An 18,980-nucleotide genomic window follows, 5' to 3' on the forward strand; every position below is an offset into this window, starting at 1 on the left:
AGAGGAGGGGGCGCCTGGGTGGCTCAGTTGGTTGGGCAGCTGCCTTCGGCTCAGGTCATGATCCTGGAGTCCCAGGATCAAGTCCCGCATCGGGCTCCCTGCTCAGCGGGGAGTCGTTTCTCCCTCTGACCCTCCTCCCTCTCATGCTCTCTCTCTCAAATAAATAAAATCTTTAAAAAAAAAAAAGGAAGAAAGAAATTAGCAAGAGGGGCCTGGGAGAGAATGGCAGTGGGTCCCCACGTATGAAACGTGGCACCAAGATGGGCAGTGAGAGTGGTATGGACAACCCCACAGTGTCTGTTTTATTTTTTAAAAAGATTTTATTTATTTTTTAGAGAGCGAGCGAGAGAGAAACAGCATGAGAGGGGAGAGGGTCAGAGGGAGAAACAGGCTCCCCGCTGAGCCGGGATCCCAATGTGGGACTCGATCCCAGGACCCTGGGATCATGACCCGAGCCGAAGGCAGACCCTTAACCGACTGAGCCACCCAGGCGCCCCACAGTGTCTATTTTAAATTGAATGCCTTCATTATTGTTTTAACACATATGGAAGAAGTAACGCTAACACACCAAACTGGTGATTTTATGGAGATGATTGTTGAGGATTTAGTCAAATGAAAAAGGACAGTTCATAGAAACAACGGGAGCATAGGAATGGTATAGAAAAGTTGTGGAAGTGGTTGAAAATGACTCTGGGTTTAGGGAACTCTGGAGGATATTGTCTGTGAATAAAGGTCACAACTCCCTGTAATCCCCCAAGGTGGATGTACTTGGGAGGGGCGAAGAGGTAGGGACCTTCCTGCTTCAAATAGTCTTAACACTGAAGGTTGAAAGAGATACAAATCAGAGAGGAAAAAACCTTGCTGCTGCAAACATTTTCACAGTGAAGCCTCTAGAACCGGGCAGTCATCAACCCACCTGTAAAACTACGCCGTTCCTAAAGTGATATTGACGCATGGTATGATGCTCCCAGAATAATGTGAATCTTTGTAATATTTTGTATCTTTGATGCTATTATACAGTGACTTAATACTTGTAAAGTGCATGCAACAGTGCCTGGCCCCTTCCAAGTGTTACGCGCCATAATTCATCAACCCAAAGATACTACTTGTTGTAAGAGCCATCATTATTTTATTTTACTGCTTTAAAAACAAAACAAAACCCAGAAAGTAAAAACCAGTGTCCGTTAAGCTGTGACACAACGTTGATTATTAAGACACATCTTGGGGGGCTGGCTGGCTCATTCCATGGAGCATGAGATTCTTGATCTTGGGGTCGTGGGTTGGAGCCCCGTGTTGGGGATTAGAGATTGCTTTAAAAAAAAAAAAAGACAGGGCGCCTGGGTGGCTCAGTTGGTTAAGCATCTGCCTTCGGCTCAGGTCGTGATCCCAGGGTCCTGGGATAGAGCCCCGCATCGGGCTCCCTGCTCAGCGGGAAGCCTGCTTCTCCCTCTCCCATTCCCCCTGCTTGTGTTCCCTCTCTCGCTGTGTCTCTCTGTCAAATAAATAAATAAAAAATCTTTAAAAAAAAAAAAAAAGACATCCTAATTTCAGAATATTAGGATATGAAGAAAATGCATCTTGGAATTGATGAACTATGTTAACTGTTCATTTATAACATCTTAGATTTGAACTGTTCCTTGATACAGAAAAGGGTCCTTTGGGAGCAATATTTTAGGCTGACTAAGTAAAAGAAAGGCTGCTGCTTTTCCTGCTGGGGGCCTCTTGCTGTTTAAAGAAGAGTTTACTATAGCTGCAACCTGGGATAGGCAACAAGAATCGGAGACCTGAGCTGACATGGACTAATAAAAAATAGGGAAAATAGTGTCGTTTGTGTGTGTTTCATTTCACTTCACAGTACTTTCCTGTCCCTTGTCTGATCTTTTTTCACTGAAAACCAGAATATCTGTGTGTGCACATTTTATAAATATATGCTCAGTAGGAAAATAAAACCATACAGAAAGGACACGTAGAACTACAACAACTGCAACCTTTTAACAACCATATTTCCACACAGAGAGATTTTATAGAAAAATGTCATATATGCAATTAAAATTTGGGCACTTTACCATCTCTCATTATTTGCTTACAAACCTTTTTTCCCTCCCCCACTCAGTGTTGCCCACCTGGCATGTACCATCCACACGTTGCCCAATTCTACCCCGAGAAGCGTTGGGGGTTGGGGCCACTGGCAGTCTTCTTTGATCTTCAGGACCTTCATGGCAGCCCCTGGAGGTTCGTGTGATGTTGGGAACCTCCTTCTGTTGAGCAGGCCGCTCAGAGGTCTGAGAGACTGAGTGATTGGTGAGGGACCGGTGGGTAAGTTGCACAGGATCCCCGCTGGGAGGGCCGGTCTTTGGAAGCTGCCCATGACTTTCAGAGGTCAAGTTGGTCACAGATACAGCCATGCAGCCCGAGACAGCCCCAGTTCATGCCTCATGTTCCAGCTTTATTATTAACATCACTCTCTTCTGCACTCAGAGTGTCCTTGTTTAGATAATAAATTACGTCTGCTCTAGTTGCTTCCAGGAAGACTGACTCGGGCCAACCCTGGCTAGGAGGCTGCTGGCCTTGGGGATCCTGGAGCCAGCATCTGTCTACATTTGGCCTTGACGATCTTGTTGGAAGTGAGTTGTGGTGTAGCAGAAAGAACAAAGGCAAGGAAGTCAGCCCTGGCCCTTTGTCACAGGGATTAACTGAGATGGTGTAAGTGGAAATGTTACACAAATATGGAACTTTTAGTCAAGTCACATGTACTTAACGTGAATGATAACTAATGAGCACATCTTCTGTATTCCTTGAGGACCGCCCACACTGGATGTGCCAACCCCCCAGTGCACTTTCCCTTCCCCAGCCCCTCCAAGCAGAGGCAACTTGGTACGTTATAATCCCGGGACTCACTTTACCATTTGTGAAATAGTGACAGAGGGATTATAATACTCATGTCTTGCAGGGCTCTGATAATTAAATGAGATCATGTGAAGTGCATCAGCACATCTTTATGGGTTCAGTAAATGTTAGTTCCATTTACCCCAAGGATTGAGGGAATTGTGGCTACAGGCTGCCGCATCCCCACTCCCCCTACTCTACCAGAAACTCTTCTTTGCACTCTGTTCACTGCAGTTCAACACACCCACACATGCTTGCTTCAAACATACATGTTCACATCACCAAAACAGTGGGGGAGTCTAAATTCCATAAAGTTGAAAGACATTGCAAGCCCAGTAAGGGTTTATAGGGCTGGGCTCAGAGGAAACAAATATTTATGGTTGATTTTTTTTTTTCTCCCCATCATTTGCCATAGAAGTGTTTCATTCCAGTCAAATAGCAGAACTTCAAAAGGTAGAAACCCTAGACTGTCAATTAAAAGATTAAAGTACAACAGAGAGTTCTGTTCCTTTCCTGTTATGACTCACTAGGACAGAAAAATCCCATTAAAAAACAAGCCCTGTTCAAAGGCAGGTCAGAGCATTACCCATTGTCCATTGTTCACAATCAGAATATGGTTTATCTGCCTTTTAGGGTGATATACTTGAACAGTGGGAGTAGTCCTAGATTTTTTGGAAATCAGATCTGCCATCCTATTGTGCTCATGGACCAGCTAAACGTCCCAGGCATGATAATACCTTGTCATCCAGGCAACATATCCCAATCCACTTTTCAAACCTGGAAGAGGCACAGAACCCAGGCTTACAATGATGATCCCAGCTTTGGGCTAGGCCCATCAATACCCAATACCGCCCCCAGAAAATTCTCGAATGTTTTGGCATCCTTTTCAACATTTCTTTTTATTTGGTTATTTTACTAACACATGCCTATATGATTAAAAAAAAAAAAGTAAACTGCAGAAAAGTTTAAAATGGAAGGTAAAAGTCACCCTTCTCCCAAAACCCCAGGCTTTCTTCCCAATGGAACCGTGTGTATTTTTCAAGAAAGCAATTAAACACACGTCTTTTAAGAACTTCAGACAATGGCAGTTATTCTGTGTTTCTGTTTCTTTTTTTTTTTTTTTTTAAAGATTTTATTTATTTATTTGAGAGAGAGAGAATGAGAGACAGAGAGCATGAGAGGGAGGAGGGTCAGAGGGAGAAGCAGACTCCCTCCCGAGCAGGGAGCCCGATGCGGGACTCGATCCCGGGACTCCAGGATCATGACCTGGGCCGAAGGCAGTCGCTTAACCAACTGAGCCACCCAGGCGCCCCTATTCTGTGTTTCAATCCACATACTGATTGCTATTTTCATGAAACTGGGTGTCTTGAAGATGTTTCTATGTCAGCATAAGCAGATTCCTTTTAACGACTGCCGGAACTCCTTTGTAGGGTCTGCCATATTCTCGTCCCGCCCTATTCATGGGTCCAGTTTTCCCCATCACAAACTTTGCAGCAGTGAGCAGGCTTGTACATACATCATGGCACACACACTTGGTATATCTTAAGGTAAATTCCTAAAAATAATTGCTGGAACAAAGAGAGTGTGAGTTTTATTTTTATTTAAGTAACTGTTTATATATTGGTCTGCGTGACTAGAATTTTGATACCTATTTCCACATTGCTCTCTAAAAATACTGTGCAGTAGGGGCGCCTGGGTGGCTCAGTTGGTTGGGCCGTCTGCCTTCGGCTCAGGTCATGGTCCCAGGGTCCTGGGATCGAGCCCCGCATCGGGTTCCCTGCTCCGTGGGAAGCCTGCTTCTCCCTCTCCCACTCCCCCTGCTTGTGTTCCCTCTCTTGCTGTGTCTCTCTCTGTCAAATAAATAAAATCTTTAAAAAAAAAAAAAAGATAAAAATACTGTGCAGTATACTCTTCCTGGAAGAGGATAAGATGTTTATGATCACCTCCTGCCAGCCAGGCCCTGCCCAACACTAGGCCTATTGTATATACACAGCGCATTTCATGGCCTCCCTTTTCTGGGTGTCTGAAAGGCATTGAAGACTGTAGTTACCTAGTGTATGGTCTCCTCCTTGCTCCTGGGTGAACCAAAGAAGAAAACCGCTCACTGAGACACTAGTGAGAGTGTCTTCAGCACTGTGGTTGTGGCAGCCAGGGGCTCCCCCCACACCTCCCCCCACCCCTCGCCGCGCGCCCCCGGGGGGTGGGGGGTTGAGGGTAGGTAGAGTTTCAGTGGAGACTGAAACAGTGAGTGTGCTGACTCACCTTTGCTCTTCCTGGTCCCCACCCTGGTAAACACACACCAGTGAGGGACACTCCACCTTTTAAAGTCCGAGAGTCAGCGATAGGGCTTCTTCCTCTGCGTGACGGACTCCTGTGTCCTGGTGCCACCTCCTGAATGTGAGGAACAAACCAGGCCATTATGTGGACATGGGTATACTCCACTTTCTAGAACTTGTGTGTGAATCCCTTGCTTTTTAATAAACTGAATTGTCATTAGAAACCACATATGGAGGGGCGTGGGGGTGGCTCAGTGGGTCAAGCGACGGACTCTTGACTTCGGCTCAGGTCGTGATCTCAGAGTCGTGGGATCGAGCCCTGTGTCAGGCTGTTCGCTCAGCCGGAGTCTGCTTGAGGGTCCCCCCCTCCCGCGCTCATGTGCGCGCACTCTCTGATAAATAAATAAATAAATAATAAATAAAATCTAAAAAAAGAGAAAGGAAACCAAATGTGGACCCAAGAAAGTCTACATTCAATCCTTATTAATGGGAAATAGCTCCCTCGCTCATAATTTGTAATAACTGTCAGGGCTAAGAGTAACATTATCATCATCATTATTGTGATTTTCATGTTTGGTTTTATTTCTTAGCTGGCTCATCAGCTATATTCCTTCCTTTGTTCAGTGATGCCATGCTCTTTAAGAACTGTAGGATGTGTAATTGCTGAGTACCCCTACTTGTTTAAAATGTTCCTATTTTTAGTGTGGAAACAAAAAGTTGAGCTACCTACCCAAAAAGAAGCCCACAGAAGAGAAGGAAGCTGACTCTTGTTGAGGGGATAGCCTGGTAAGCCAGGTCTTTGCTAGCTGAAGGAAATGGCCCTTCTCAGACAGATGGGGAAGTCCCTGTCGCTGTCTTTCCTCCTCCTCAGCCCACATGGCAACCAGTCCTGCCCCCAGCCTCCCCGTCAGGAGTGGGAGGAAGAAAAGAAGGGGTCAAGGTTATTTGTCCCAGAAATACAGTTCATATTCTTGCAATTGTAGCACAGCGGTTTGTGGTCTGAAGGTCACGTTTAGCTTCTGCTTCCGGGGACATTGTCTAGGATTGTCAAATGATAACCATTTCCCACTGTGTTCCCACTTGCTGCCTGTCCGCAGCTGTATTCCACAGGAAGACCTCCAGAAAAGTCAAGCTATGATCAAACTCGATTGTCCCCTGTAGAAAAACAGAAAACCGTTTTCTGTTTCACTGTGGGGAACTTTCAAGCAAGGATGAGAGCCCATGCATCTATGTTCAGTCCCTAGCTTCCCTGACAAAGTTCTCACCCTGTGTTAGAACTGCCCAGCCCAGCCCTGGCCCAGCTTTCATATGGGGTAGATTCTAATCTGTCCTTGACAATCCAAGCAGGTCAGTTTTCCCCCAAAGGTTCTGATTGTTCCCACCCTTTCTAGGTACCTTCCCTCCTTCCCTTTATCTCATCTGAATTGTTTTGTGTGTGTGTGTGGTGGGGGGGGTAATATGGGGGAAGAGAAAGGAGAAAGGAATAGTAAGGTGGGGGTCATTAAAGACAGAGAAGTTACAATTAGAAGACCTTGGACAATTAACAGTTTTTTTCATTAGTAAAATAGAGATAATAATATATACAGTATGGGGGATGATTGTGAAGGTTGAATGAGTTCCCATATATCATTGCCTGGGGGAAGGAGGGACAGAGAGGTAAAGGAGGGAAAAGGTATATGTGACCAACTAGATACAGGAAATGTGTCAAATAAAAAATCACTCCCGGGAGCCTGGGTGGCTCAGTTGGTTAAGCGACTGCCTTCGGCTCAGGTCATGATCCTGGAGTCACAGGATCGAGTCCCGCATCGGGCTCCCTGCTCGGCAGGGAGTCTGCTTCTCCCTCTGACCCTCCTCCCTCTCATGCTCTCTGTCTCTCATTCTCTCTCTCTCAAATAAATAAATAAAATCTTTAAAAAAAAAAAAATCACTCCCGTGTTTTAGTCTTTGATGCTAAGAGAAAGTGCTCTTTAACAAAGACTGTAGGTCTTCTTAATGATGAATTCAGTTTTGGAGACAGTCTGTCATTCTGTGGCCATCTTAAACTTAACAGTTGGAGATACCCAGTAAAGTTGCCAGGGAGACAATGTGAAGAAACCATGATGTTTGAATGAATTCATAATCATAGAGACTTGGGTCCACATCTTGCCTTTGCTGCTTACTAGTTGGGGAGTCTGTTTCCTTCTATGTGGCATGGGAATGTTAACCCCTTTCTCACTGAGTTGATTGCAATAGTAAAAGGCGCAGGCGCTGCAAGTCAAATGGCTGATTGCTTTGCTTATAGTGTGGAGGTAGGGCTCAGACTCATCTTATCCTTTTATGGATGGAGGTCTGAAGACCCACATGTGGGACTCTGGTGTCGAGGGATATTTGAGACCACGAGAGTCAGTGAACTCCACCAGGAGCCCTCCTGCCATGAGAAGGAGGACACTGCCTCTGAAATGGGACGGAGAGTGATCTGTCACTCTGCAGTGAGACAGAAAAGACAGTTGGATTGGATACCAAGACCAACTTGAGTTACCTTGAGAAGGCAGTTTCTGTGGATCAGTACCAACACATGCACTGTGATACAGAGCTCCTCCGTTTCTTGTCCTTCACAGAAGTTAAATAACAGCTTGTTAATACCCTTCTGTTTTATTAAACTGTGCTTAGATTTTTCAAAAGAGAAAATAACATTTTTGGCCTCTTAAGTAGGTGGATATTTATCGGGGTTAAAAACAAACAAACATACCTACTGGTTAGTTACTCTGCGGCCTTAGTTTTCGATGCAGAATAATTTTTGTGAGTGCCCAGAGAATCATCAAGAAAAAGAAGGGAGGGCAGAGGAGGGGAGGAGTTGCCAGGAATGTTTATCAGGTTGGAAGTGGCCTGTGGACATTTGATTGAGATGTAACCAGTGCTTTTTCTCTCTTTCTACTTTGCCACAAGAGGAAGAAGATGCGATGAGGTCTGGGTTAGTTTTGTAGAACTGATGCTGCATGTGGTTCTGCAGAAGCCAAATATATCATATAAAGAGTCCCTCTGCAAGGCAGCGTGGGTCGCAAGCCTTCCAGAGCCCTTTTCTGGAGTGTGAGCCCATGGCACTGGTATGCCTTTCTTATGGTAACTCTTTTCCTGGCTGGTTTTTATTTTTTTTTAAAGATTTGATTTATTTATTTGACAGAGGGAGACACAGTGAGAGAGGGAACACGAGCAGGGGGAGTGGGAGGAGAAGCAGGCTCCCCACAAGCAGGGAGCCCAATGTGGGGCTCGATCCCAGGACCCTGGGATCATGACCTGAGCCGAAGGCAGACGCTTAACCATCTGAGCCACCCAGGCGCCCTGTAGCTGATTTTTAAAAACTGCTTTTCCCAGAGCCTCTTAGAATTGCCCTTATAGGAATCCTCCTACACTGTTGGTGGGAATGCAAGCTGGTGCAGCCACTCTGGAAAACAGTATGGAGGTTCCTCAAAAAGTTGAAAATAGAGTTACCCTATGACCCAGCAATTGTACTACTGGGTATTTACCCCAAAGATACAAATGTAGTGATCCGAAGGGGTACGTGCACCCCAATGTTTATAGCAACAATGTCCACAATAGCCAAACTACAGAAAGAGCCAAGATGTCCTTCAGCAGATGAATGGATAAAGAAGATGTGGTGTGTGTATGTGTGTGTGTATATATATATATACACACATATACATACACATACAATGGAATATTATGCAGCCATCAAAAGGAATGAAATCTTGCCATTTGCAGTGATGCAGTGGATGGAACTGGAGGGTATTATGCTGAGTGAAATAAGTCAATCAGAGAAAGACATGTATCATATGATCTCACTGATATGAGGAATTCTTAATCTCAGGAAACAAACTGAGGGTTGCTGGAGTGGTGGGGGGTGGGAGGGATTGGGTGGCTGGGTGATAGACATTGGAGAGGGTATGGTGAGCGCTGTGAATTGTGTAAGACTGTTGAATCACAGACCTGTACCTCTGAAACAAATAATACATTATATGTTAAAAAAAAAGAAGAAGATAGCAGGAAGGGAAAAATGAAGGGGGAGAAATCGGAGGGGGAGATGAACCATGAGAGACTATGGACTCTGAGAAACAAACTGAGGGTTCTAGAGGGGAGGGGGGTGAAGGGATGGGTTAGCCTGGTGTTGGGTATTAAAGAGGGCACGTACTGCATGGAGCACTGGGTGTTATACACAAACAATGAATCATGGAACACTACATCGAAAACTAATGATGTAATGTATGGTGATTAACATAACATAATTAAAAAGAAAAGAATTGCCCTTATAAAGGACCCACGTCTCCTACAGAGAAAACAAACAATTTTTAAAAGTGAAATTTAAAATGGTATTTATCTTGTTTCCTTCCACCTCCCCTTTTTCTCAAAGAACCTCCTGATGACCTTTTCTCATCCTACTTTTGAAGTCTGAGCATGTGGCCTTTCCAGATACCCTTATTACCCTTACTCAGAATTTTTCTATCCTTTCTCTAAACTCCCCCAAAAAGTGAACTCCTGGGATGGGGGCAGGAGCCGAGTCTCACTCAGGTCAATGCCCACCACACTTGAGCAGCCCGTGACATCTCCAGTAGGGTGCATGAATGGTGTGAAGGGAAGGGTGGATCTTCTAATATCTTATTCATGTATCATTTGCCATTTTCTCATATGTATTAGATTGATGTCCTAGTGAGTGTAGATTACAATGGCTATCCCTCTTTGTCTTGTCTTTTCTGGCAAATTCAAAATATTTTAGACCCACTTCAAATGGCACCATCTCCAGGAGGTTGGTTCTGTCTTTCCTAGGATAAAGAAATATTATGCACTCCCGGGGCATCCATTTTACATGTGTGTACATGTTGACTTGTTGCTGTATGCGTTACTTCTGTCAGTATCTAGGTGTCCTTCAGTGGACATGAGCTCCCCAAGTGCAGCCACCATGGTGCTCCCAGCTGCCTCTAACTCTAGGACGGGGCCCATAGCTGAACATGCAGGGATCCCACTGTAGAAGTGCCAAGTGAAAGGAAGCCCTGCAGGCCACAGGGTGTTCAGAGGCCACTTCCGGTGTTAGGTCGTAAATCCAGTGAGCAGACAAGGGCTACAGCTTCATCTCCCAAAGGAGGCCGTGGGGCTGGATGAGGTCCTCCTGTCCACATCACCTTCTGTAATCACGTTTAGGCTGTCTTGTCCATTTCCTCGTTAATAGGGCAGTGATCAGCCATCAAAATGTAGCTTATCTTTTGAATCTGGAACGCCAGTATTACGTTGACTGTGATAAGGTTATGGAGGGCAAATAATTTGGATGGCTTGAGAAATTAGGCCAATGTGACCTAGCCATTGTGCGATACATATTGCTTCTGCTTCTGAGTTCTGTCATGTAATTTGCAAAACAAGTCTAGAAAGTTTCTGTTTTATTGCTTATTTTGTTGTTAATTCTACAAAACAATAAGGTTGAAGGAATTATTGGAGACCATTGATCATTTAAAAAAAAATTTTTTTTTTAAAAGATTTTATTTATTTGACAGAGAGAGAGATACAGCAAGAGAGGAACACAAGCAGGGGGGGTGGGAGAGGGGGGAGAAGCAGGCTTCCTGCCGAGCAGGGAGCCCGATGCGGGGCTCGATCCCAGGACCCCGGGATCATGACCCGAGCCGAAGGCAGACGCTTAACGACTGAGCCACCCAGACGCCCCATCCATTGATCATTTTTTAAAAAAGATTTTATTTATTTGAGAGAGAGAGAGCATGAGCGGGGTGAGGGGCAGAGGGAGAAGCGGACTCCATCCCAGGACCCCGGGATCATGACCTGAGCTGAAGACAGATGCTTAAGGGGCTGAGCCACCCAGGCATCCAGACCGTTGATCATTTATTGTGTTATACTCAACGTACTCTTCAGTACTTTATATATGTTATTTTATTTAATCCTTACAGCAACTCTATGAAGTGGGTCTTAATTTCTCCCATTTTGCAAATGAGAAAAGAGCAGCTTAAGCAACACAGTGAGCTGATGTAACTTTTCCTCCCTTCTCTTCGTTCATAGGTGGCAAAGCTGAAATTTCAATCAGATCTCTTAATAACAAAATCTTTGTTCCGCTCATTCTGCAGCATTTGGTGTAAGGAATATTTGGGAACTTAGTGGCTTTTTTTTTGCGAGGAGAAAACAAAGCATCCTAATAATTGCACGTTTTCGGTTCACAGGGAAGCAAGGGCGCCTACCGATACCACTGGCAGAGCCATGATGTCAAGCACAGCGGTGTGGATGACATGGTCCTGCTCTCCAAGATCACAGAGAATGCCATCGTGGAGAATCTAAAGAAGAGATACATGGATGACTACATTTTTGTATCCTTTATTAGTTTCTACGGACTCTTCCAAGTAAGATGACCATATCCACGGCAAAATGCGACGTGTTCCTAGCGTGAGAAGATCCATCTGAAATTCTGAACTTGACACTTGGCGCTCGAGTCCTTGTCACCGTTTCCGAACGTGACTTTGTACTTTTCTGTCCCTTTGTTGAGGTTGTAGGAAGGGCCAAGATGATGCTTTTAAATTATTTTCCTGGAATTTCACAAAATCAAGATGCAGCCAGTATTCATCTATTTCAGTCGATGGCACTGTACCCTTGACGTGCTTTAGCCACGCACGTGGTATCTAAAACCTCTGCTGTTTCAGGGAAAGTCCTGATCTGCAGAGAATTCTGTCGATAGAGCTCCCTAGTTGCAAAGCAGACAGTTAAGTCCAGGCCTAAAAGGTTTTAAAAAGATTGCCTCATGCAAAAAATATGCAATTTTGCCAGTTTTTCTGCATTCTTATGTTTACTAAAGGAAACATGAGAAGTGAAGATCAACTGTTGAAAATGCCTGATATTCTTGAGTTGTTCTTTATGTTTCAATTTTAGCTTGCCAGATGCCATTTTTTATAGGGCTTTAAAAAATTCAGAATGGAAATTTGATTCAAATGTGTGTTGACTTCATTATAAACAGAGAACTGTGATATTTGCTTAAGTTCCTACAGGATTCAATTTTGTTTGGTACAACTATATAAAGATCTCTTAGTGAAGTTATTGTAAAGTTTTAGATATGCAAAGATCCATGCAAATCTGTATTGCAGTACCAGAAGGTTTAACTGTGATGCTCTTGGTAACTTCTGAAGGCATGGTGTCTCGGAGGACCATTAAAGGTAGAGTCTTCGCAACTATTGTTGCATACGTTTTAGGTTTTAACCCCAAAAGCTTGAAGAGGTACAGTTTTCACATCTGTAGCTTCTGTTTGTTATTCATACCACTCATCTGACTGTTCGTTAAAAGCACCCGTACGTATGCAACCATACTTTCGCAGGCAATGCCTTTCTCCTCATTGGTGAGTGGGGAGTTCAACACACCAGGATAAGACTAATGCATATATTCAACATACCCGCCAATACTAATTAACAAAATTATTCCAAGACACTGGGTTGGTTCTGACCAATACTGTGCTGTTTCTTATTTGCCACAGGAAATTTTACCAAATCTCTGGGTAGTTACACGCCTAAACCCCTGCTTTTTTTTTTTTTTTTTTTAAAGATTTTATTTATTTGACAGAGAGAGAAACAGCGAGTGCAGGAACACATGCAGAGGCAGTGGAAGAGGGAGAAGCAGGCTTCCCAGGGAGCAGGGAGCCCGATGCGGGGCTCGATCCCAGGACCCTGGGATCATGACCTGAGCTGAAGGCAGACGCTTAAGGACTGAGCCACCCAGGCGCCCTAAACCCCTGATTTTAAGCATTAACAGATATATTTGGATTTGTTAGCTACATTAATAATAGCATCTTGATTGGGGGAGGTGGCCTACCGCCTACAAATGAAATCTGCCTGCTGCCCATTTTATGCCAAAGCTTTTACTGAAATACAGCCGTACTCATTCTTGTACTTTTGCCTGTGCCCACTTGCAGTCGACAAAGGCAGGGGTGAGTAGTTGCCACAGGACCGTAGGACCTAACATAATTACTTTCTGGCCCTTTACAGAAAACTTGAGCTGACTGCTAGGTACCTGGGCAGAGGTTCCTTTTCATTTACTTGTATGGAAGCAGTTGTATTCAGTGGTAAGTTTTCCTTATATTTGGTCAAAAAATTGAAATATGCTCACTTTAAGCTGGGCTTATCATCATGAAAACATGGCAGTCACTTTTCTGTGCAAGTCCCGTGGCTTGGGGTAACAGGCAGGGGCTGAGGGTTGGGTGCAGGCTGTGGATCTGGACTGCCTGGCTTCCAGCCTTACTCTGCACAGGCTTGATGACCTCATGCAAGTTTTGTGATCCTTGTGCCTTGATTTCCTCACCTGGAACATGGGGATGATAATGAAATCTCCCACATGAGGCTATTGTAGGGTTAAGTGAAATAATGCGGCAAGTAACAGTAGGCATTACTTGTCATTATCATATACTAAGGCAAGTGTATAAGTTCCTTCCGCATTTCTGAGTTATGTTCCAAAAATTCAATCTTAAAGTTGCTTATTGAATATTCAAATGCACTTTACCATAGAAACTGTTTTAAATGGAGGATTGGTTTATTGACAAGCCCATAAAAGGTGAATTTCCACTGAATATAGTTGAACAAATTATTTATTGGAATGTTCTTAGAACATGTTCTTAGAACATAGAATGTTCTTATTATGTTGTTTACATAGAAACATGGTTTTTGAAAAGCTGAGTAAGAAAGCAAAAGGATTTGTTAGTGGTTGTCAGCAGCCAGTCCATTCTCCTCATAGTCTACCCCAAAACTAGGGACTTTCTTTCATATATCTTCTTACAAAAACAAAAACTCTTTAAAGCAATACGTGTTCATTTAACATGATTTATAAAATGTAGTCAACCAGAAAGGAGAACTTTAACATCACCTCCAATCCCACCATAACCTCTTGGTGTATATTTTTCAATTTAACTGCATATAGACATGCATATATAAATATAAATAATAAATGTAAGTATAAATATAAATATTTGTGGGGGGCCTTCTTGTTAATTTTAACAAAAACAGCACCATCTTGCCTTGTATAGTTTTTAGTTTCATGCATAATTCTTGGCATGGTGCATTGTATTAAGTACTCATTGAAAATCTGTTGACTATCAAGATTTGCTTTTTATATTCAGACAGCAGAATTTTTAAATGACTCACACAGAGGGGGCTGATCGAGCCTTTGAATTAATGCCTTTGAATCAATGGCTGACTAATCGTGTGCCCTACCAAGGAAATGAGTTAGCTGACCACTAATGACTTTGTGTTTTAGAAATCTCTACCCACTCAATACACAAGAAACTCAGCATCCGTGTGCTTTCCATCAAGAGCACAGAGCAGCTTTCAGCTTTGAGGAAGCTTGATGATTGTTTTGGATGTTTATGAAATAATACCAAGGGTCTAACTGCAGATCTTTGCCTCTGTTAAGTGATAAAAGCCTCCTTTATCCATTCAGTGCTATGGTAATATTATTATGATAGAGCAAGATTATTTTAAACAAGAGGATTTTTTCCCTCTCACTCCTAAGCTTAATAGTTAAGGCAAGAGGAGATTCCATTTCATATTAAGTTATAACATTGCTTATTGTACCTCTTCGACATTGAATACCAGCACATTGTTTCATATTGAAGGTCCGCATTTGGAACAATCAATTGTTAATACATTCAGGCTGAATGCACATTTCTTTGTTCTACATTAGGGGGAAAAAATCTGCTTAGAAAATGCTAACACTGGGGCGCCTGGGTGGCTCAGCTGGTTGAGCATCTGCCTTCGGCTCAGGTCATGATCCCAGGGTCCTGGGATCGAGCCCCGCATCGGGCTCCCTGCTCAGCGGGAAGCCTGCTTCTCCCTCTCCCACTCCCCCTGCTTGTGTTCCCTCTCTCGCTGTCTCTCTCTCTCTCTCTCTCTCTTTTAAATAAATAAATAAAATCTTTAAAAAAAAATCTGCTTAGAAAATGCTAACACTGTTTACCAATAAAACCCTGTAATTTTCAGCTATTTATCCTAAGACAAGGAAGGTTTAATTTACCATCCGTTTTTTCCTGAATGTTGCCACACTTCTTAAAATTACATTCTAAAATACATGAGGAAAACATTGCAGTATTCGCTCTTGTGCTTGGCGAGACATCATTTATAGCCACTTCGCCGACGAAAATAGTTCCTGTGCACAGCACTCCACACTCATTTGGTCCAGCGTTCTCCCAACTTGTTTTTACTCAAAGACCACACTCAAGTGTGTTTGGCATTTTCAGCCCTTGAATTAGTTGAGGCTCTTGGGCCAGACCAACCAGAGCCCAAAGCAGTGCAGTAGTTTTGAGTGAGGTTTGGCCCTGGGCAGGCCGTTCACGTGGAGGGGGCCACGTGCTGGAGGGACATGGGTGTCGGTCTGGCGGCTGGAGCCAGGGGCTCAAGGACCAGCTCGACCGGTCTCCCCATATGTGACTTCAGGCAAGTCACGTCACCTCTCCATTCCTCCTTAGTGATAAACCAGGGAAGTCACCTAGATCAGTGTGGGTGGTTTTGGGGAATTCACTGACTATTAAAAACATTTTTTTTTTTAAGTTAAATTCAGCTTTGCCTATAAGACCATGAAAAACAAACTTACAGAAGTTGTATTACCATCACATTTCATAAAAGGAAGAATATTCTAATACCCCGAAAGTAGAAGGGAAATACGCTAAGAATAAAGGACGGTCCTTTATATTGAATACATTGAGCTTTATGAAAAATGCAACGCATGTTTCTTTTTTTTGTCATCCTTGCTGCAGAGCAATGAAAACTCATAGATCCACCACCAGCGTTTCGAGAACCAATCAATGAAAGATCTGTTGGGTCTCCTCTGTCTCATATATTCTATTAGACAAGATGGCATGTCTTTTGTTTTTGTCTGGTTGGTGCGTGTGTGTGTGTGTGTGTGTATCATAGCCTCATATCTCCATACATTCTGAAAATTAACCTTGGGCCACACCTTCACATCCAAAGATTACGTGGGTAGAGACAGTTTACGTTCCAATTCTGCCTGAGCAGCTTTTTCCAAAGGCACACCTGAATTATGTAGTAGGGAGTGGGAGTAAGTTGTCTGGGAAATGACCCCACCCAGTAGGAGACCTGGGCTCTCAGAGAAGTGGCTGAGGTCTCTGCAGGCACAGCCAGGTGGAAAACAGGGCAGGCCGTTAGATAAACAATTAGGCCAAATTCATACCTGAAATAACTAAAATATGTGTGTTTTCTTCAAATTCTACACTAATTATCTTTTCTCAGTTCTTCTGATTTAGGTAAGTGTGTAGCTACTTAGCATAGCCAGGATCTGCATTATTCACCTCAAACCAAACTTTATTTTTCAGAAATCCTCCCAAATAAAATTGACTTCGAGAGCCCTACTGGGAGGTTGAGGGAATAGCTATAATTTTCCCTATTCTCCTGAGTCATTGATTCAGGATTGGCCTAGAATAATCTGAAAGAGGTTTTTTTCTCTGTCTTCTTACCAGGCCCTTACCTAGAATTTATGTAGATGACTTAGTGAAAATCAAGACTTTCTAAGATGTTTTTTCACATAGTAGATTATTAACGGTAAAAAAAAAAAAAAAAGTATTGGTTCCTACAAGAGCTCTCATGCAGCCCAGTCCATGTTTATCCAATAGCCAAGGGCTTGGTGGGTAGGAAGGGGTTGGTGGGGAGCTGATACCTGTGGCCCATGTCCTCAGGCAGCTCTTTCTTCTTTGTGTGCAGTGCTGATTTGTCTAGGACAGGTGGCCTTCACAGCAGTCCCTTTACAACTAAGGGAAGGCGCACCCTCCTCCACGAAAAGATCATACTTGGCCAGGTGTGTTTTCATATCGAGGTAAATGGACCCTAGACCTCTCCCCTGCTGAAATGAGGATGGTCGCAGCAGTGCTGTATTCCTTGAAAATTGGGTTTACCATAAGAATGACTGTATTTGTTTAGCATGAGAGTCAGAATGAGGGCCAAACGACATTCATTCAGTTTTGATTTGGTCCCTGTCATGTGAAAAGGATACTAAAAAAAAAAATCAACTAAGGGTTATAGAATATTGTGTCCTCAAAGAATCACAGAATCTAAATTGTAAGAGACATAAAGCTTGCTAATTGAGCCCCTGTCCACCCTGCATGAAATCCTTGTGCTGCCAATTTAGGATTGCCAGATAAAATGCAGATGCCTGGTTAAATTTGAATTTCAGATAAACACCAAATTATTTTTTTAGTATAAGTGTGTCCCGAAGTATTGCTTGGGGGCATACATACCTATTTGGGGGGGGGCAAGGGGAATATATATATATATATAACAAATTCATTATTTATCTGAACTTCAAATTTAACTGGGTTTTGTATTTTATTTGCTAAATCTGGCAGCACTGCCAGTAATAATAACAACAATACTTGCTGACTTAGAAAGACATTATAGCTTTTTTTTTTTTTAAAGATTTTATTTATTTATTTGAGACAGAGTGAATGAGAGAGACAGAGAGCACATGAGAGGGGGGAGGGTCAGAGGGAGAAGCAGGCTCCCCGCCGAGCAGGGAGCCCGATGCAGGACTCGATCCCGGGACTCCAGGATCATGACCTGAGCCGAAGGCAGTCGCTTAACCAACTGAGCCACCCAGGCGCCCGACATTATAGCTTTTCGATTAAGAGTGTGAACTCTAGAACCAGACTGCCCGGGTTTGAATCCTAGCTCTGCCACTTACTAGCTTGGGACATCGAGCGAGTTTTGGTTTTTTTTTCCTTTAATTAAAAACTTTTTTTTTCTGAGTAAGTTTTAAAATTTCTCTATGCCTCAGTTTCCTCACAGTAAAACAGGAGCAAAAGGGTAATAGGGTTGTTGTTAGGGGCCTAATTTGTACCCCGTAAATGTGTTTGTGTTCGATCAGTGTTTGTATTACCAACACTTAACAGAGTCTCGGCTACAACATCATGGATGTTTCTTATCTGCTTAATAATTTTATTTTATTTTTTAAAGATTTTATTTATTTATTTGAGAGAGAGAGAATGAGAGAGAGAGAGCACAAGAGGGAAGAGGGCAGAGGGAGAAGCAGACCCCCCGCCGAGCAGGGAGCCCGATGCGGGACTGGATCCTGTGATTCCAGGATCATGACCTGAGCCACCCAGGCGCCCGAGGCTTCTATACTGTTGATTTAATCCGCGTAATAAGCCTATCAAGTAGGTGGTATTGTACCCCATCATCCATTAGCCACTGCTTAGCGACATGACCTGCCCAAGGTCAGAGTCAAACTTGGCTTGGGTAAAGTGGGCACTCTGACTGGATTCCCTTAGCCGCTCTATTTGACATCCAGGTCCTTTATATTAATATATAAATGTCCCCTTGGGGGAGGAAGTGTCACAGTTTTACATCTTACAAATTTTCCAAAATTTCAAAATCATTGATTAAAAGAAATGATTTTGAGTATGTGTATTTTGCTGTGTTTGTTGTTCTCTCTCTCTCTTTTTAAATAATTGTTTTTCCTCTATGAGGGGAGGGAGTTTAACTCTTCTGTTTTGTTCACCGCTGTATCCCCCGGCATCCAGAACGTGCCTGGCATGTTGTGGACACCCACTTCAAACCAGTCGATTATTGAATAAATGGAAATATTTTTTACGTTATAATAATACTTCATCTATTGGGACATATTAAAACGTGCTGTATGAAACAGTTAAGACTCAGTATGAATGCTTTCTCTTCTGATAGGCCTTCCTGGATTCCCCATGCAGAAATAATACCTTCTTCCCCTACACCTGATCTGTGTGGATTTGTGATTTTCTGCTCCAAATAATGTCTTACAGATATAACTCAGCTCCCCATAGCTTCTAAGGAGTAGGACTGT

At 43.3% G+C, this 18,980-nt stretch overlaps 1 protein-coding gene across 1 annotated transcript in view; it reads left to right on the forward strand.

Moving 5' to 3' along the window:
• MYO1E (myosin IE) overlaps positions 1–18,980 on the forward strand; it is a 194,779-nt gene that overhangs the window by 71,117 nt on the left and 104,682 nt on the right. Inside the window, exon 2 of the mRNA XM_064570382.1 lies at positions 11,351–11,494. Coding sequence (XP_064426452.1) covers positions 11,351–11,494 — 144 coding nt within the window. The remainder of the gene's footprint in view (positions 1–11,350; positions 11,495–18,980) is intronic.

The sequence above is a fragment of the Mirounga angustirostris genome, unplaced genomic scaffold (genome assembly GCF_029215605.1).
Source record: "Mirounga angustirostris isolate CCGP_5_RB_7025 unplaced genomic scaffold, mMirAng1.0.hap1 SCAF_9, whole genome shotgun sequence".
NCBI lineage: Eukaryota > Metazoa > Chordata > Mammalia > Carnivora > Phocidae > Mirounga > Mirounga angustirostris.